General features: G+C 45.1%; 2 protein-coding genes across 2 annotated transcripts in view; both read left to right on the forward strand.

The window, feature by feature from the left end:
- acss1 (acyl-CoA synthetase short chain family member 1) overlaps positions 1-14,398 on the forward strand; it is a 33,513-nt gene extending 19,115 nt beyond the window's left edge. The window contains exons 6-14 of the mRNA XM_038730212.1: positions 153-300; positions 1,836-1,973; positions 2,434-2,526; positions 5,824-5,936; positions 9,839-9,965; positions 10,041-10,168; positions 10,253-10,316; positions 12,379-12,500; positions 13,519-14,398. Coding sequence (XP_038586140.1) covers positions 153-300; positions 1,836-1,973; positions 2,434-2,526; positions 5,824-5,936; positions 9,839-9,965; positions 10,041-10,168; positions 10,253-10,316; positions 12,379-12,500; positions 13,519-13,716 — 1,131 coding nt within the window. The 3' untranslated portion in view covers positions 13,717-14,398. The remainder of the gene's footprint in view (positions 1-152; positions 301-1,835; positions 1,974-2,433; positions 2,527-5,823; positions 5,937-9,838; positions 9,966-10,040; positions 10,169-10,252; positions 10,317-12,378; positions 12,501-13,518) is intronic.
- A 1,019-nt stretch (positions 14,399-15,417) lies between these two features.
- On the forward strand, positions 15,418-17,680 carry LOC119911321 (zinc finger protein OZF-like). Its single transcript, XM_038730165.1, has 2 exons — positions 15,418-15,490; positions 16,077-17,680. Exons 1-2 carry the CDS (start codon positions 15,418-15,420, stop codon positions 17,678-17,680), a joined length of 1,677 nt encoding a protein of 558 aa, XP_038586093.1.
- The last annotated feature ends 976 nt before the right edge of the window (positions 17,681-18,656 follow it).

Raw genomic sequence — 18,656 nt, forward strand, 5'->3', positions numbered from 1 at the left:
AACTGGTCCAGATGGCAGGTGGATGGTTTGCATCTCGGACTCGGAATTTAGTTTCTGGAAATGGAAAACAATTTTGCACACCTGCACCTCGTGTGAGACAGAAACAGACGGACGCTGTGGTAACCCTTATGTTGCTGTTGTGATTTCTTCAGTACGTGTTTGACTACCGGGATGGAGACGTGTTCGGCTGTGTGGCGGACGTCGGCTGGATAACGGGGCACAGCTACGTGGTGTATGGACCGCTGTGCAATGGCGCCACCACCGTCCTGTTTGAGAGCACACCTGTTTATCCAGACCCAGGTAAGATCCAAAACTAGACACAAGGTTCAGTCCACCAGCAGAGCTCTGGATCAACCAGCCCGTCGTCATGCTCAGTGTTGGTGCTGGTTGAATCATCAGAACAAACTGAGATCAGTTGTTCTGGTGTCTCAAATGTCCAAATAAAATCTAAATCTTAAATAAATTAAGTAAATTAAGACCCTAGTTCCTCTGGTTTTTGGTCCCCTACAAAGGAACCTTTAGTGGAAACAGAAGGTTTCTCTCAGACTGTGTGTTGTTGTGGTTTCTGTCCTTCAGACAGAGTGAAATATCAAGACCCTGTCCCTTTAATTAAATGGGGCTTACAGGGCTCTCCTGGCTTCTCTCCAGTGTTCGGTTACTCATTAATGCCGTTAATGTTGGTTTATTATCTTCACTTGTGGAGCGAAGCCACTTTATCTCAGCTCTATTGTTTTAGCTCTTAACACGGCGTCGCCACAAGGTGATGTGACCTTTTGTCACTGTGATGTGCTCTTGACTTTTGACCTGTTAGTTGTTGGTTACTCGGGACAGAACTTCATGCAGCAGCTCGGGACAGAAATGTCCAGGAAGAAGCTGTAAAAAGACAAACGATGCCTTGATAAGAGTTTCCCTGTGTTTACTTTTTATTTCACGTCAAATATTAATCATCCTCTGGAATGACTTAAAGCTGCAGTAACCTTTATAAACAGAACGTGTTGTCTAATTTATCACCTGACAGTAATCGCAGGGGCGTTCCCAAGCTGAGGCCAGTGCCGAACTAATTATCAGCCCGAATGCTCCTGTAGTGGGAGGGGCTTACAGACATACTCTGAAGGTTGCTGAGGCTCCAATATCAGAAACCCGCCACAGCCAATGAGAGCGAGGCGGGACGCGTCCCCAGCATGTTGTGCATCTATACAATGTATAAACCTGCTGATTCCCTCTTCTCAGCCTCAAGTTCATCCACAGTTTGATTCTCTCCTTTTGTTTTTCCGTGCAAAACTCACACGCACAAGGTCAACCAGCTGACGACGACAGTCTGCCTCCATGTTTGTTACTGTCTGAAGTCACGTTTGATCACGTGAGATTCTGTGAGATCTCAAGTCCCCAGAACCACCACTCTGAAACCGCTTAATAAATAATAATAATAATAAACACAGAGTGCGTGGTCCTGCGTCTGGACTGAACCTTATGTCTGTGTTTGTTCTAAAGATTAAAATATTAAACACCGGTTCATTCTGTCTGTGGGATCCAACGTTTTAAAATTGGTCAAGATTTAAACAAGGTGTTAGCAGAGTGATAGGAGCAGCAGAGGGAAGGTTTCGCATTATGTTATTATTGAACGACTTGTTTACACACTAAACTAAGATAGCATTTATCTCAGAGCACCACAGTGTCTAAGGAAGCCTAACAGAGCTGCTGGCAGGACTCTTTCTACCTGTCAGCTCAGCCTCTCGCCCCCGTTTAGACTTTTTTTGTAGTTAGAAAACACAACATTAAAGGTGACCCAGCCGTGTCATACGTGTTCACGTGTCACTGTGTGTGTGGTCCTGCAGGCAGGTACTGGGAGACTGTCCAGCGCCTGAGAATCAGTCAGTTCTACGGAGCTCCGACGGCCCTGCGGCTGCTGCTGAAGTACGACGACAGCTGGGTGAAGAAGTACGACCGCTCGTCTCTGCGGACGCTCGGATCAGGTCTCACGTGACATCACGTTTTAATGTTGACTCAAGAACAAGTCCTGCTTTTAAAATCCAGCTCACCATATCGGTCTGAGGGGTCGGGAGAGGAAAGAAGAAGTTCTGATACACACTTTTCTCTAACGTTTATTTTTGCCTCCAGCAGTAATTAAACATCTAAAGTTTAGAGGAGACGTGTCTCTTCTGTGGTAATGAAAATGAAAAGCCTTAAACATGGAGCCACCAGTTTAATCTTAAAGTGTGTTTTATACTACAGTTATGCTAACTGTAAAATCTTAATCTGAAAAGTAACCACAGCCGTCATTTAGTGGAGTATAAAGTAGCACAACAGAATACCACAGTATAGTACATAAGTACTTGTAGTGCTTCTAAATGTTTTGGCGGCTGATTAAACACACAGTTTAAATAAAGGAAGCTGATAAAGGTTTTATTAAACCATATAACTCTGTGTTTGCAGTGGGAGAACCCATCAACCACGAGGCCTGGCACTGGTTCCACAGTGTGGTTGGAGATGGACGGTGTCCTTTAGTGGACACCTGGTGGCAGACAGGTGAGACACACAGCAACCTGTGTGGGTTAATGTACATTTACACACATGCAAAAAGTTTCCTTATCTATAAAACAGAGTATAAAACATGACCGCTCTGAAGTCAGCAGTCTTTATTACCTGGTCTGCTTCCAATCCAGACTAAAGAAATCAGCTGGGCTGAGTCAGTGAACTCCTTTGAGTCCTTTCTCAAAACGAACTTTCACAGGAGAGTTTGTTGACTTTATTACTTTGTAACATAGAATTCCTTGGATGTGCTCTATAAATAAAGATTATTAATATTCTTATAATTATTATTATTAAACCTGGAGAAGCAGCGTTCACGTTTTATGATCCACATCTCAAAGTGGCAGAAAACTGCAGGCCTACTTCAACTCCAGGGCTTTTAAATTTTATCAGGTCAAATTTGGGACTCTTTACTGATATCTGCTGTGTACTTTTTATAAACCTGTTTGTCTTGTTTTATTTTTATCTTCTATTTTATTTAGTGTTACTCTTTTTAAACTCTTATTTAAAAGCGTCTCCTGTTTCTTGAAGCCTCTCCGTCTTAGGTGAGGCACTGACTGACCTTCTTGTCCAAACACCTGCCTTACTTTCCATGAGCCAAGTCACTTTATTTATGCAGCACAACACAAGGTGAACCCGGTTCACTCATTCACCGTCCTACACTGCACTGTACAGCTACAACACCGAGTAAATTCAGATTCCAGCATCATCTTACGTCGTCACTAAGCTGCAGAGCCGCACACTCGTGTTTTAATGTACACTTAATATTACTCTGATGCTGCCTGTCGGACTCAAAGAACAGAGACTGGTTTACATCGTTTGAGAAACTGACAGATGTATGCAGGAGGACAGCCCTGTACATCAGAGGAGAGAACAGAATCTCAGGCCTCCCCGGCCCTCTTCCTGTTTGTCAGGTTGTTTGTGGGTCTGACTGCTGATCCGACTGTAAGTCCGTCTGATTCTCTCTTTACTGGAGCTTTAACCCTAATTTGAACGATTAGCAGCAGAACATCTGCAGCTCTGCCGAAAATGAATTAAGATCAAATCCTCAACACACTTACCCCCCCCCCGACCCCAGACTCTGGGCCCCCAGGGCAAGACAGTCGAGGATCACTGACAGCAGAGAGAGTGTGTGACCTAATTCCTCGACAATCACTGCACACTGTGTGTGTGTTGTTTTTAAATCAGACTTTAAACTCTCCGCCAGCTGCTTCTTTCTCTTAAAAGGAGAAAAATCCCCAATAAATTAAGAAATTAAAGGACATTAAAGTTGCATGTAGAAGCAACATCTGACGCCCCCTAGTGGCAGCCAGGTGGAATGTTTATATATATATATATACAGTGAGGAAAATAAGTATTTGAACACCCTGCTATTTTGCAAGTTCTCCCACTTAGAAATCATGGAGGGGTCTGAAATTGTCATCGTAGGTGCATGTCCACTGTGAGAGACATAATCTAAAAAAAAACAACAACTATTTATTTGTATGATACAGCTGCAAATAAGTATTTGAACACCTGTCTATCAGCTAGAATTCTGCCTCTCAAAGACCTGTTAGTCTGCCTTCAAAATGTCCACCTCCACTCCATTTATTATCCTAAATTAGATGCACCTGTTTGAGGTCGTTTGCTGCATAAAGACACCTGTCCACCCCATACAATCAGTAAGAATCCAACTACTAACATGGCCAAGACCAAAGAGCTGTCCAAAGACACTAGAGACAAAATTGTACACCTCCACAAGGCTGGAAAGGGCTACGGGGAAATTGCCAAGCAGCTTGGTGAAAAAAGGTCCACTGTTGGAGCAATCATTAGAAAATGGAAGAAGCTAAACATGACTGTCAATCTCCCTCGGACCGGGGCTCCATGCAAGATCTCACCTCGTGGGGTCTCAATGATCCTAAGAAAGGTGAGAAATCAGCCAGAACTACACGGGAGGAGCTGGTCAATGACCTGAAAAGAGCCGGGACCACCGTTTCCAAGGTTACTGTTGGTAAACACTAAGACGTCATGGTTTGAAATCACGCATGGCACGGAAGGTTCCCCTGCTTAAACCAGCACATGTCACGTCTTCAGTTTGCCAACGACCATTTGGATGATCCAGAGGAGTCATGGGAGAAAGTCATGTGGTCAGATGAGACCAAAATAGAACTTTTTGGTCGTAATTCCACTAACCGTGTTTGGAGGAAGAAGAATGATGAGCACCATCCCAAGAACAGCATCCCTACTGTGAAGCATGGGGGTGGTAGCATCATGCTTTGGGGCTGTTTTTCTGCACATGGGACAGGGCGACTGCACTGTATTAAGGAGAGGATGACCGGGGCCATGTATTGCCAGATTTTGGGGAACAACCTCCTTCCCTCAGTTAGAGCATTGAAGATGGGTCGAGGCCGGGTCTTCCAACATGACAATGACCCGAAGCACACAGCCAGGATAACCAAGGAGTGGCTCTGTAAGAAGCATATCAAGGTTCTGGCGTGGCCTAGCCAGTCTCCAGACCTAAACCCAGTAGAGAATCTTTGGAGGGAGCTCAAACTCCGTGTTTCTCAGCGACAGCCCAGAAACCTGACTGATCTAGAGAAGATCTGTGTGGAGGAGTGGGCCAAAATCCCTCCTGCAGTGCAAACCTGCTGAAAAACTACAGGAAACGTTTGACCAAACAAAGGCTACTGTACCAAATATTAACATTGATTTTCTCAGGTGTTCAAATACTTATTTGCAGCTGTATCATACAAATAAATAGTTAAAAAATCATACATTGTGATTTCTGGATTTTTTTTTTAGATTATGTCTCTCACAGTGGACATGCACCTACGATGACAATTTCAGACCCCTCCATGATTTCTAAGTGGGAGAACTTGCAAAATAGCAGCGTGTTCAAATACTTATTTTCCTCACTGTATATATTCATCATTCAGTTAAATTACTGTATAAACTGTATGTGTTTACCATGTTTATACAGTTTATTGTTTAGATATTTCAATATTTTCATCAGCGACATTAAAACCGTTGACTCTGCTGAATCTACCTCCTCACATTCACCTCAGTGCAGCTCCTCCTAGCTTCTGATTGGTTAGCTCGGCCACATGTGAGTTAGGAACAAGGAAGTGTCGGTTGGAGCAGTTACCTTCTCACTAACAGTGATCCAACCACCACGCAGTAAATCTATATATTTCATCCTATGTTAAAGCCTGGATAAATATTTATCTAATGCATCATCAAAGAGTCCCTCTGGCTGGAGGAATTCTCCCCCCTTCTCTGATATGAAATCAGATTTCTTGTCTTTCGTCCTTGCAGAGACGGGTGGAGTCTGCATCGCCCCTCGTCCTGCAGAGGAAGGAGCTCCGATCATCCCAGCGATGGCGATGAGGCCGTTCTTTGGCATCCAGCCGGTTCTCATGGGACAGAAGGTGACCTGAAAACCACAATACAACCCTGTCAATACTAAACAGGAAACAGCTGTTTAGTTCTTTGACTGCTTCCTGGAAACCAGCTTTGAGCTCGTGAAGAGGGAACCTGATGAACATTTTTAAAGGTCTAATTGGGAGCTAGTACAAGACTTCATGAGTAACTTCAGTTAGTGAACTACATGTACAGTCAGTTTATTACACTATAAATGGATTCCTGACACTGGTTATTGGAACAGAAGTTTTGTACTGTACTGTAATCTCGACTGGAGCTCACCAACACATAGTTCGGATCTTTGTGGTCATTTTGAGTCTCTTTTTAGTTGTTTAGTATGTCTTAGTTGTCGTTTGGAGTCTCTTTGTGGTTGTTTGGAGCCTCTTTTTGGACGTTTTATGTCTCTTTGTGGTCGTCTGGAGTCTCTTTGTGGTCGTCTGGAGTCTCTTTGTGGTCATTTGGAGTCTCTTTGTTGTCATTTGGAGTCTCTTTGTTGTCATTTGGAGTCTCTTTGTTGTCGTTTGGAGTCTCTTTGTGGTCGTTTGGAGCCTCTTTGTGGTCGTTTGGAGTCTCTTTGTGGTCGTTTGGAGTCTCTTTGTGGTTGTTTGGAGCCTCTTTGTGGTCGTTTGGAGCCTCTTTGTGGTTGTTTGGAGTCTCTTTGTGGTTGTTTGGAGTCTCTTTGTGGTTGTTTGGAGTCTCTTTGTTGTCATTTGGAGTCTCTTTGTGGTTGTTTGGAGTCTCTTTGTTGTCATTTGGAGTCTCTTTGTTGTCGTTTGGAGCCTCTTTGTGGTTGTTTGGAGTCTCTTTGTGGTTGTTTGGAGTCTTTTGGTTGTTTGGAGCCTCTTTGTGGTCGTTTGGAGTCTCTTTGTGGTCGTTTGGAGTCTCTTTGTGGTCGTTTGGAGTCTCTTTGTGGTCATTTGGAGTCTCTTTGTGGTCATTTGGAGTCTCTTTGTTGTCATTTGGAGTCTCTTTGTTGTCATTTGGAGTCTCTTTGTGTCGTTTGGAGTCTCTTTGTGGTCGTTTGGAGTCTCTTTGTGGTCGTTTGGAGTCTCTTTGTTGTCGTTTGGAGTCTCTTTGTGGTCGTTTGGAGTCTCTTTGTTGTCGTTTGGAGTCTCTTTGTGGTCGTTTGGAGTCTCTTTGTGGTCGTTTGGAGTCTCTTTGTGGTCGTTTGGAGCCTCTTTGTGGTCGTTTGGAGTCTCTTTGTGGTCGTTTGGAGTCTCTTTGTGGTCGTTTGGAGTCTCTTTGTGGTCGTTTGGAGTCTCTTTGTGTTTTGTGTCTCTTTGTGTCATTTGGAGTCTCTTTGTTGTCGTTTGGAGTCTCTTTGTGGTCATTTGGAGTCTCTTTGTTGTCATTTGGAGTCTCTTTGTTGTCGTTTGGAGTCTCTTTGTGGTCGTTTGGAGTCTCTTTGTTGTCGTTTGGAGTCTCTTTGTGGTTGTTTGGAGCCTCTTTGTGGTTGTTTGGAGTCTCTTTGTGGTTGTTTGGAGCCTCTTTGTGGTTGTTTGGAGCCTCTTTGTGGTTGTTTGGAGTCTCTTTGTGGTCGTTTGGAGTCTCTTTGTGGTCGTTTGGAGTCTCTTTGTTGTCATTTGGAGTCTCTTTGTTGTCGTTTGGAGTCTCTTTGTTGTCATTTGGAGTCTCTTTGTTGTCATTTGGAGTCTCTTTGTTGTCGTTTGGAGTCTCTTTGTGGTCGTTTGGAGTCTCTTTGTGGTCATTTGGAGTCTCTTTGTGGTCATTTGGAGTCTCTTTGTTGTCATTTGGAGTCTCTTTGTTGTCATTTGGAGTCTCTTTGTTGTCGTTTGGAGCCTCTTTGTGGTCGTTTTGTGTCTCTGTGGTCGTTTGGATTCTCTTTGTTGTCGTTTGGAGTCTCTTTGTTGTCGTTTGGAGCCTCTTTGTGGTCGTTTGGAGTCTCTTTGTGGTCGTTTGGAGTCTCTTTGTGGTCGTTTGGAGTCTCTTTGTGGTTGTTTGGAGCCTCTTTGTGGTTGTTTGGAGTCTCTTTGTGGTTGTTTGGAGTCTCTTTGTGGTTGTTTGGAGCCTCTTTGTGGTTGTTTGGAGCCTCTTTGTGGTGTCGTGTGGAGTCTCTTTGTGGTCATTTGGAGTCTCTTTGTTGTCATTTGGAGTCTCTTTGTTGTCATTTGGAGTCTCTTTGTTGTCGTTTGGAGCCTCTTTGTGGTCGTTTTGTGTCTCTGTGGTCGTTTGGAGTCTCTTTGTTGTCGTTTGGAGTCTCTTTGTTGTCGTTTGGAGTCTCTTTGTGGTCGTTTGGAGTCTCTTTGTGGTCGTTTGGAGTCTCTTTGTGGTCGTTTGGAGTCTCTTTGTGGTTGTTTGGAGCCTCTTTGTGGTCGTTTGGAGTCTCTTTGTGGTCGTTTGGAGTCTCTTTGTGGTTGTTTGGAGCCTCTTTGTGGTCGTTTGGAGCCTCTTTTTGGATGTTTTGTGTCTCTGTGGTCGTTTGGAGTCTCTTTGTGGTCGTTTTGTGTCTCTTTGTGGTCGTTTGGAGTCTCTTTGTGGTCGTTTGGAGTCTCTTTGTGGTCGTTTGGAGTCTCTTTGTGGTCGTTTGAGTCTGTGGTTGTTTAGTATGTCTTAGTTGTCGTCTGGAGTCTCTTTGTGGTCGTTTGGAGCCTCTTTGTGGTCATTTGGAGTCTCTTTGTGGTCGTTTGGAGCCTCTTTGTGGTCGTCTGGAGTCTCTTTGTGGTCGTTTGGAGTCTCTTTGTGGTCGTCTGGAGTCTCTTTGTGGTCGTTTGGAGTCTCTTTGTGGTCGTCTGGAGTCTCTTTGTGGTCGTTTGGAGTCTCTTTGTGGTCGTCTGGAGTCTCTTTGTGGTCGTTTGGAGTCTCTTTGTTGTCATTTGGAGTCTCTCTGTGGTTGTTTTGTGTCTTAGTTGTCGTTTTGATTCCCTGTATAAATATTGTAAATTATGTTGAAATGTTGAAATAGAAATGGGAAAACATGCAGATTCGGTTGCTGAGAGTGTCTTTTTAAGATTGATTTAAATGACTTCGAGGATCTATCAGAGTGAGTGGTTTCTATTGAGCTCTCCTCCAGTGAGCTTCAGATCCGATCTCCCATCAATCCCTCCCTCTTGTTAACTCCACTTGACCTTTAGCAGTAAGAGATAAAACGAGCCTTCGAATGCCCCCCCCCCCCCCCACTCCCCCTCTCTTTCACAGTTATATCTTTCAATTAAAACAGGACCAGCAGCATCTGTTTTCTTTGATTAACAGACTTTCAGGCTCGGTTGGGATGATCGCAGATCCCCCAACTTAATTATCCGCTAGTTTCCCCATTGCCCTGTAATCTGCGGGCGTTTGAGGGTTTTCATCATCACTGGTTACTGAGTGTAGATTAGATTAGATTAGGCCTCCTTCAGTTTCACATTTCATCCTCCACTTTCACTCCAATCCTCTCAGAACTAACACCAACGGCAATATAAGCGCTGATGAAGATGGCCCTAATGTGTTTAATAGACAGTTTGTGCAGGATTGAATTTGTACCACTTCTGTTGTGGCTCGCATTTTATCTTGGATCATGAGAGTAGTTTCAGTCTTTATTAAAGTAGCAATACCACAAGATAAATGTGTTCAGTTATAAGAAAAAGTCCTGCATTTTTAAACCCTACTTAGTAAGTTTTAGTATCAGCCAAATATAGGCTATCCAAGTATCAGAAGTAAAAAACATTAATATTTCACAATATTACATTATATCACTGTGTTATTGTTACTCCTGTATGAATGTGCAAACAGCTTTTTAATGTTATAACTGAATTTTAAACTGCTAATTTTGTGGTAGGTTAATCAGTCTATGAACCCAGGTGATTATATCATGCTAATCCTGCACTTAGCTAGCTTCCACCTGTATGTCCTGTAGTATGTGAGCATCTTTTCAACTGTCCCGTATGTTGCATGTTCTGCTGTGTGTTATCAGGGTGAACCCCTCTCCGGTAACTCCGTCAGCGGCGCTCTGTGCATCAGCCAGCCGTGGCCTGGGATGGCTCGCACCATCTACGGAGACCACCAGAGATTCGTCGACGCGTATTTCAAACCGTATCCTGGTGGGTGAAAATCAAAACGCACTGCAGCTCTTCGGTTCATGATCCCGGCCTGTTAGTTAGGTGTGTTTCTTCCAGGTTGTTACTTCACTGGAGACGGAGCGCACCGGTCAGAGGACGGCTACTACCAGATAACCGGCCGGATGGACGACGTCATCAACGTGAGCGGTCACCGTCTCGGGACGGCAGAGATCGAGGACGTTCTGGTGAGACGCCACAGATGCAGAAACATAAAGTGACAACACAGAACATGACCCTGAGCATTAGCTGGTCTTTGTGTCGTTCTGCAGGACGAACATCCAGCTGTTCCAGAGACGGCTGTGATCGGAGTCCTGCATGACATCAAGGGAGAAGGTGAGAGCTAGAACACAGGTACTGAACTCCCAGCATGCCCTGCTGCTGCTGCTCTCTACTGTTTATACAGTACTGTGCAAGAGTTTGAGGCAGCTGTGTACATGTAAGACATGTTAATAGATTATATTTATCAGTCAACAAAGTCTTTGTAGGCCTATCATCAGGTGTACGACTGAACAGTTAAACCAAACAGGTGCTGATGGTCATTAATTCCATATGGAGGTTGAAATGCGATCAACAAGTGAAACTGCAGGTTTTGAAGTTTGGGATTAGGTCGAATGAACGGTCTTCTCAGTGCTGAAAACTACAGGCAGATACTGATTGGCCCAAAGGCAGATACTTGTTTTCCACACCTGCCTAAAACTTTTGGACAGGACTGAATGGGAAATGGCGGTCAGGCGTTCATCAGGTCAGCAGGACGAGGAAACCAAAATAAAACTTTACTGACTTTTTTGTGGCTCTTTCAAAGTAAAGGTACAGAGATGACTCAGAATCAGAATCAGAAGGAATTTATTGCCAAGTAGTGTTTTACACATACGAGGAATTTGCTGTGGTGATGAGGTGCTACACGCAGACAAACATACAACAAAGATCAACAATCAACAACAAATATGTGCGACGTGCCGGGTCTGTGCCCGACACGAGATGAAACAGTATTTACATGTGCAGAGACATTCGTATCATTTGCAAGGGGGGAGTGTCAGTGGGGGACCCGGGTCTTGTTAATGAAGCTAGCTGCAGACGGGAAGAAAGAAGAAACGAGGGACTGCTGGTGCAGAAAAGTCTTTATGCTGATCATGAGTTTAATTTCATTCACTGGAGTTAAATATGTGAAGAAAAGAGAGAAAATATTTCAGTAAGGTTAGTGCATGAATTGATAGTTTGGAAAATTGTGTTTTTTAAAATAAATAGATCAATATTTATGATCATTTAGTCATTTTTAAAATGTTTTTAAATTAAAATGTATTTAATTATCTACTGTTATGTTTTCATTATTCTGCTAATGTACATTACTTTTCATTACAAAGATTCTTAACTTGAAATGAATACAACACACAAAATGAATATGTAATAACATACAGAGAGAGAGAGAGGTGTGTTTTATATAAGTGTAATGTGTTCAGTGAAAAACAGATTCTTAGTTTCACCCGCAGCACTTTGCTGCCTCCTGCTGGTCTGTCAGGAGACCTGCTGCCCACAGTTCCTTTCATCTCTGTGAAAGTTAACAGATTAATTATACAGCTTTCTCTGCTTAACAACATTTAACGATGAAATAAACAGAGGTGGAAAGAGTACTAAAATATTGTACTTAAGTAAAAGTACTGTTACAATGATGAATTTTTACTTAAGTACAAGTAAAGTTACTATTATAAAAATCTTCTGAAGTAAAAGTAAAACGTAGCTCATTTAAAACTTACTCAGAGAAAATGTTACTTCTTAACCTCCTAAAATAACTTAACTTATATCTTATTTATAGGCCTACTTATTATACTTATTTAATTAAATCACAGTCTTTTGACGAGGGCACAAAGCCAGATATTAGTTAGACAGATCCTTTGCTGAAGCAATGGCATGTTGTTGTTAGAGACCTCTTTATGTTATTATGAGAAGTTTTTCTTCATTATGAAACTGGGATTAGACTCCGCACTGGGCTGGGAAAATGGGAAACACTGGACTGTATGTGACGTCATATCCCTGTTTACATTCAAACAGGTGGTCATTTTAAAGGGACTTCATAAGCGTTAGCATAAATAACTAGTTACTGGCAGGATGCTAGTGCCAACCAACATTAGCAGTGTCACTTCAAACAAAACACACTTAAGTAAAAGTAAAATTACAGATTATAAAAACGGCTTAAAAAAGTACAAGTACACAAAAAACTACTCAATTACAGTAATGTGAGTAATCATAATTCGTTAGTGTCCACCTGTGGGAATCAAATGAAAACTTGATGTCTTTGTGAAAAGTATAAATGTTTTTATGATTATGATCTTTCCTTTTTATACTTTGACTTTTGCTGGTTATGTGAAGTTAACAGGTGTGTGTGTGTCTGTGCTCTCAGTGCCGTTTGCCTTCGTGGTTTTGAAGGAGGAGTTTGGTGACGACGCCCCCGCCATCCTCCAGCAGCTCAGAGAACTCGTCGCCACAAAGATTGCCAAATATGCCGTCCCGGAGCACTTCCTGGTGAGCCGGTTTCTGTGGCAACAACACACCTGGAACAGTAACAGCAGGGCCTAGTTCAGTCTTAACACGTTTTGCACCAGTACTACCAGTACTGCTACGTTTCCGGGTTGAACAACATGTTTCCTTGAAACACTGTGCATCGGGCTTCGAGGTATGTTTACTCCCCGTCGGTGGCCAGCCTAAGGCTTTTTATTGTGACCAGCCTAAGGCTTTTTATTGTGACCAGCCTAAGGCTTTTTATTGTGGCCAGCCTAAGGCCTTTTATTGTGGCCAGCCTAAGGCTTTTTATTGTGGCCAGCCTAAGGCTTTTTATTGTGACCAGCCTAAGGCTTTTTATTGTGACCAGCCTAAGGCTTTTTATTGTGGCCAGCCCAAGGCTCACCTGTGCAATCCCCATGCTGTCTGATCAGCATCTTGATATGCCACAGCTGTGAGGTGGACAGATTATCTCGGCAAAGGAGAAGTGCTCACTAACACAGATTTGTGAACAATATTTGAGAGAAATGGGCCTTTTGTGTTCATAGAGAAAGTCTTAGATCTTTGAGTTCAGCTCATGATGAATGGGGGCAAAAACAAAAGTTTTGCCTTTATAATTTAGTTCAGTATATGTTAAAATAAATGTTTTGCTAGGATTTGTCGGCGCTGAACTCGGCCCAGGCGTGAGACATCACACAGTCATTAATGTAAGTTGTGAAACTGTAGATTGTATGGATGTAAATATACACACACAAAGAGGAGGTCAGCTTGTGTCCAGGTGCTTCTTCCTTTAACTCTGAAAACTGATATTAAGACACGAGTCAGCCAATCAGGAGCCAGGTGCTGTGTTCCAGATCACATACTGTTTGTTTTCAGTGCGTACTAATGCAGTATGTATACTGCTACCCTCTAACTCATCCTCATGCTGCAGAGGATTGTGGGTCAGAACTGCCAGAGTGCATGCAGTACATCCTGGTACTTTAGGCGTGCTGCGTTGGACATACTGAATAGTAGTAAAAGTATTTCCTGTTGCTGCTCTCAGGTGGTGAGGCGACTGCCGAAGACTCGCTCCGGGAAGATTATGAGGCGGATCCTTAGGAAGGTTGCCATGGAGACGACGGCTGACCTCGGCGATGTGTCGACCCTGGACGATCCGTCCGTGGTCAAGGAGATCATCGCGGCCCATGAGCTCTACAGGAAGCAGAGACGAGGAGACGAGGAGAAGAAGAAGAAGAAGTAGGAACTTCCTGTCTGAGCTGTCGCCGCCACACGGGCAGGAAGTGGGCGGGGCCGAGCAGGCCCTCAGGCATTCCTCAGGTCACTGTGCTCAGAAGCTCCTCCCACCTCGCTGCAGTTACCCACAATCCCCTGCTCCTCTGAGTCCCCCACCAGGCTTCATGTAAAAACACCATAAAACATTTGAACTTCACCTCCGGCGCTCAAGTTTATCACACGAACACTGAAGGAGGGGCCTCTGTGGGCTCCTCCCACCTGATGAGTCTGACCAATCGGACACAAGCACATTTACCTGCTGCAGCAGTCACCTGGTGGAGGAGACCGGTGAGATCCAGGTTTGTTGTTTGTTTTCAGGAACGTGACGCAGCTCATTTATTGATCCTCAGGTGACATCATGTTCCACCTGTCAGGTGTTCCTGTGCAGCGGCCATCTTGGATCTGAACGACCTCACAGGGCAGCCGAGCGCTTCTGTGTGTTTCAAGTTTTTAAAAAGGTTTCATCACGTTTTAGTTTTAGAGACTAAACTCCAGTTTTAATTAAATTAAATGAGATTTAGATCAATTAGATCAGGTCTGATTTCTGACTTCAGATCAGATTTATTTAGCTGATTTCAGCTGATTTATTGACAGTTAATGATTCTTGTGTGTTGAACGTGCAGAAATAAACTCTCACTACTGAACCTGAACTCTGTCTGTCTGTTTTTAATATTAATAAAGCTTCGAACAACACAAAGGTCAAAACAGTTGTACAAAAATAAAAGACTTCTTGAACATTCAGAGAGGACTATATATATATTTATGTTTTATTTTATGTTTTGTATTCAGAAATAAAATCTAGAAATAAACCTGAACATCAACTGAATTGAGATGAATTTAAATACATTTATTTTAAAATGCTAAAGGTTATTTTTATAGGCCAACATCACAAATCATAAATCTGCCTTTAGGGGTTTTATTTGTTTGTTAGATTTTCTGCCACTTTTAAAAAGCATTTATTTACATTTACTTTTTGTTTGTTATTCATGTTTTTTATTTTGTCATATTTTATTGTTAAAGTTGTTTTTTTTTATATGTTGATTACAAATGTTTATTTAGTTTGTTCGGCTTTTTGCTATCTATTTATATAAAATATGAATTTCACAGACAGTTTGTAGGTAGATTTGGAACATCAAAGTCGTGAAAGGAACTAAATACTCAGTTTAATGTATTGATGATTTTAGCAGCTGATTTCCTCTGCGTCTCTGACAGGTCGGTTAAATCTTCTTTCTGCTCCAGATCTCTGCATTATTTCACCTTTTCACAGCAGAACTGTCTCTGCAGTGTGTATTTGTTGTGCTTTATGAATAAATTTGAAAAGTGCTCTCAGGAATGTCTAGAGGATTATAAATGGCTGTTAAAGGGATTCGTTTGCTTGGTTGTAGTTTTAGGCTCAGAGCTTTAATCAGAGGAAGCGTTTCTTTCCTCTGATCTCAACTTTAACATCTTCTGTTGATCATGAACAGCGTGCTTTTATTGTGAAGCGTTCTGTTGTTGTAGTTCGCACTTCCGGACAGCAGGGGGCGACCGACACGCTGCTGCTGTGGTAACAGCGGCCGTCAGTGAACAGGATGTGTCGCAAAGCAGCAGCAATGGCCGCATGGCGACAACAACAGCGGGAGCTGTGAGAAGTTCAGATCCAGCTTCCAGCTCTGCGGGACTCGGAAACATGTCGCTCAGCCTGGAGCCGCTGGTGTCCGCCATGTTGGAGGAGTTCAAGGACAAGGTGCTGACAGAGACCCGTCAGAGACTCAGAGGGGGGTCTGCAGGAGGCTCAGAGGTCAGCTGCTCCTTTATTTATTTATTAATGTTTAGACTCTGCAGGACTACAGACCTGTGAGAGACTCAGAGGGGGGTCTGCAGGACTACAGACCTGTGAGAGACTCAGAGGGGGGTCTGCAGGACTACAGACCTGTGAGAGACTCAGAGGGGGGTCTGCAGGACTACAGTTTAGAACTAGTTTCACCTTCTCACTGCCTTATTCTGCCTCACTGCTGAATGATGTTTGATTTAATTCATTTGAATCATGAACGAATCAGCACTTAATGTTTCTCTGAGAATGAAACAGACCTGGTCCTGAAGGTCCTTCTTCAGATCAGTTTACTGATCCTCTGTTTGTTCTGAGCAGAAAGTTTAACCTGCGCTGATAAACATCTGATCCTGAGAACTTTCCAGAATGATGAAACTTATTATCGTCTCTCGGCCGGACGCCGCAGTATTTTAACGTTGTTCCTGCCAGCGGTTCATTTACGTCTGTGTCTCCTCTGTCAGCCTGATCCGGAGCAGCTGCTGGCCGGACTCAGGACGCTCTGTGAGGCTCTGCTGCAGGAGCTCAGGAGGCTGCTGGAGGAGCAGCTGAGAGGACGGCAGCGGGACTCCGCCCCCCTGAAGGAGACGCTCCTACAGCTGAAACCGGCCAATCGGAGCGGACTCCTCCGGCGGACGGCAGCCCGACCTTCAGCTGCAGCAGCTTCTCCGGACGGACCGACCTGAGCGGCAGCGTCAGAGTCCGCCTGCTCACCGTGCACGGCGAGCGGCGGCCGCGCAGCTGCGCTCACTGCGGGAAGGTGTTCGGCACCCGCAGCCACCTCCGGACGCACCAGACGTCTGGCCGGACGCACGCGTGTTCGGCCTGCGGCGAGACGCTGGCGGCGAGGTGCTGCCTCCGAGAGCACAGACTGACCTGCCGGAGACGAGAGGAGAAGTTCAGGTGCGCGGAGTGCGGGAAGGAGTTCGGCAGACGCAGCTACCTGTCCGCACACCAGAGGGTCCACCTGCAGGACAAACCCTTCAAATGCCCCACCTGTCAGAAAGGCTTCACCACGCGCCGCAGCGTCCACGTCCACCAGCTGACCGTCCACCGAGGGCTGCGCCCGTTCACCTGCAGCGTCTGCAGGAAGGCGTTCAGCCAGCAGAGCGGCCTCAGAGCTCACCTGAGGACGCACACGGGCGAGCGGCCGCACACCTGCGAGCAGTGCGGGAACAGCTTCTCCAGCAGGAGCAGCCTGACGGTCCACCGCCGCGTCCACACCGGCGAGAAGGCGTTCAGCTGCGACACCTGCGGGAAGAGCTTCAGCGTGTCGGCCAACCTGCGCCGCCACCGGCTCGTCCACTCGGGCCGCCGCGCGTTCAGCTGCGACGTGTGCGGCCGCGGCTTCACGCAGGCCGCACACCTGAAGGTGCACCGCACCGTGCACAGCGGCGAGTGGGCGTTCATCTGCAACGCCTGCGGGAAGGGCTTCAGGCAGCGCAGCGCCCTGCAGGTGCACGAGCGCAGCCACGCCGGCATCAAACCGCACGGCTGCAGCGAGTGCGGAAAAAACTTCTCCTCGTCCGCGTCGCTGAAGCGCCACCGGCTGGCCCACGGCGGGCAGAGGGCGCACACCTGCGAGGAGTGCGGGAAGAGCTTCACCAGCGCCCAGGTCCTGAAGACTCACCTGCGGCTGCACGCCGGCGGCAAGCCGTTCTCCTGCGACGTGTGCGGGCGCGGCTACAGCTCGCAGAGCTACCTGAAGATGCACCGCCGCAGCCACTCGGAGGGGAAGCCCTTCAGCTGCGCTCGGTGTCAGAAGACCTTCTCCACGCAGGCGAGCGCCAAGCTGCACGAGCGCACGCACAGCGGCGAGAAGCCGTACGTGTGCGAGGTCTGCGGGAAGAGCTTCAGCGTGTCGCAGAACCTCGTCAGACACAAACGCGTCCACAGCGGAGAGAAGCCGTTTGAGTGCGGCGTCTGCGGGAGGAAGTTCAGCCAGAACAGCAACCTGAAGACTCACCTGCTGGTGCACACGGGACACAAGGCCTTCAGCTGCTCCGCCTGCAGCCGTCGCTTCTCCTCCACCCGCAGCCTGCGCCAGCACAGGTGCGCCTCCGCCGGCACGCCGGGAACAGGACGCGCGGGACAAGGTGTCCCACGCGGATCAGAGCTGACGTGAGTCCGGGTCCGGGTTCTGAGAACAGTTCTCGTGTTAGGTTGGTTTGGTTTGAACGAGTTAATGATTTAATCAAAAGTCAGCCGGTTCTGAAGGTCCGGCAGAAGAAGAGGGAGGAAACCCTCCGAGCTGTGGGTCCTCTGGTGGGTCGGACCAGAACTTCAACTGGCCCCCGGACAGACCTGACTGTATTTATTAGCCGGGCTCTGTTTGAGTCAGTCAGCGGGGAAGCAGCGGAGTTCCTTCGGTCCACATCGTCCTGGAAACGTTTCCTTTGAGACAAACTTTAAGTTATCTGAACTTTTATTTTGTAGGAGTTTAAATCTTGTGAGAGGCAGCGGGGACTTCCTGTCCCGGTTCATTCCTCCAGTCAACTAACTGATCAGAAGTCTGTAAAAACAGAAAGAAATAAATTCATTGTTTGTTGTGTTTTTTCTTTTCTTACAGGAAAATAAACAGCTGCAGCACCTAATGAGTAGATGAATGAGTGAATGAAAACGGTAAAAAATAAATGAACATGTCTGAAAAGTAATTTCATCCTGCCCGTTCTCCACTGCTCATTAATAATCATAATCTTGTCCTTTAATAACACACTGCTACAGTTTGTTTCATATATTTACCCCAAAAAGAAAACGTACATGAGTTCATATCCAGCATGGAAAGTAAATGATGAATAAATCATGTGTACAGCACTTCTTCCTCCCTGAACCTTTAACACACATACAAAAGGATTTAATGTTTAAAATGAAGCAGATCTGTGAATGTGTGTGACCTCTGTAAGTCATATTTTTAATATTTGCTTCCTTCTGATGGAATATTTATTTTTGTATTTATTATGTTTCTATATTAGTTTAAGAATTTGTTTGTTTTGCTTTCTATAATTTTAGTAATTGCTTATTAAATGTTACTGGTTTTGTACTTTTAGATTTTCCTTAGTATTTTTATATGTGTATATTGGATATTTTTAAGTTTTCTCTTC

Source organism: Micropterus salmoides, unplaced genomic scaffold, assembly GCF_014851395.1.
Source record: "Micropterus salmoides isolate LMB-PRFRI ecotype aquatic unplaced genomic scaffold, ASM1485139v1 Ms_hic_scaffold_2, whole genome shotgun sequence".
Taxonomy (NCBI): Eukaryota; Metazoa; Chordata; class Actinopteri; order Centrarchiformes; family Centrarchidae; genus Micropterus; species Micropterus salmoides.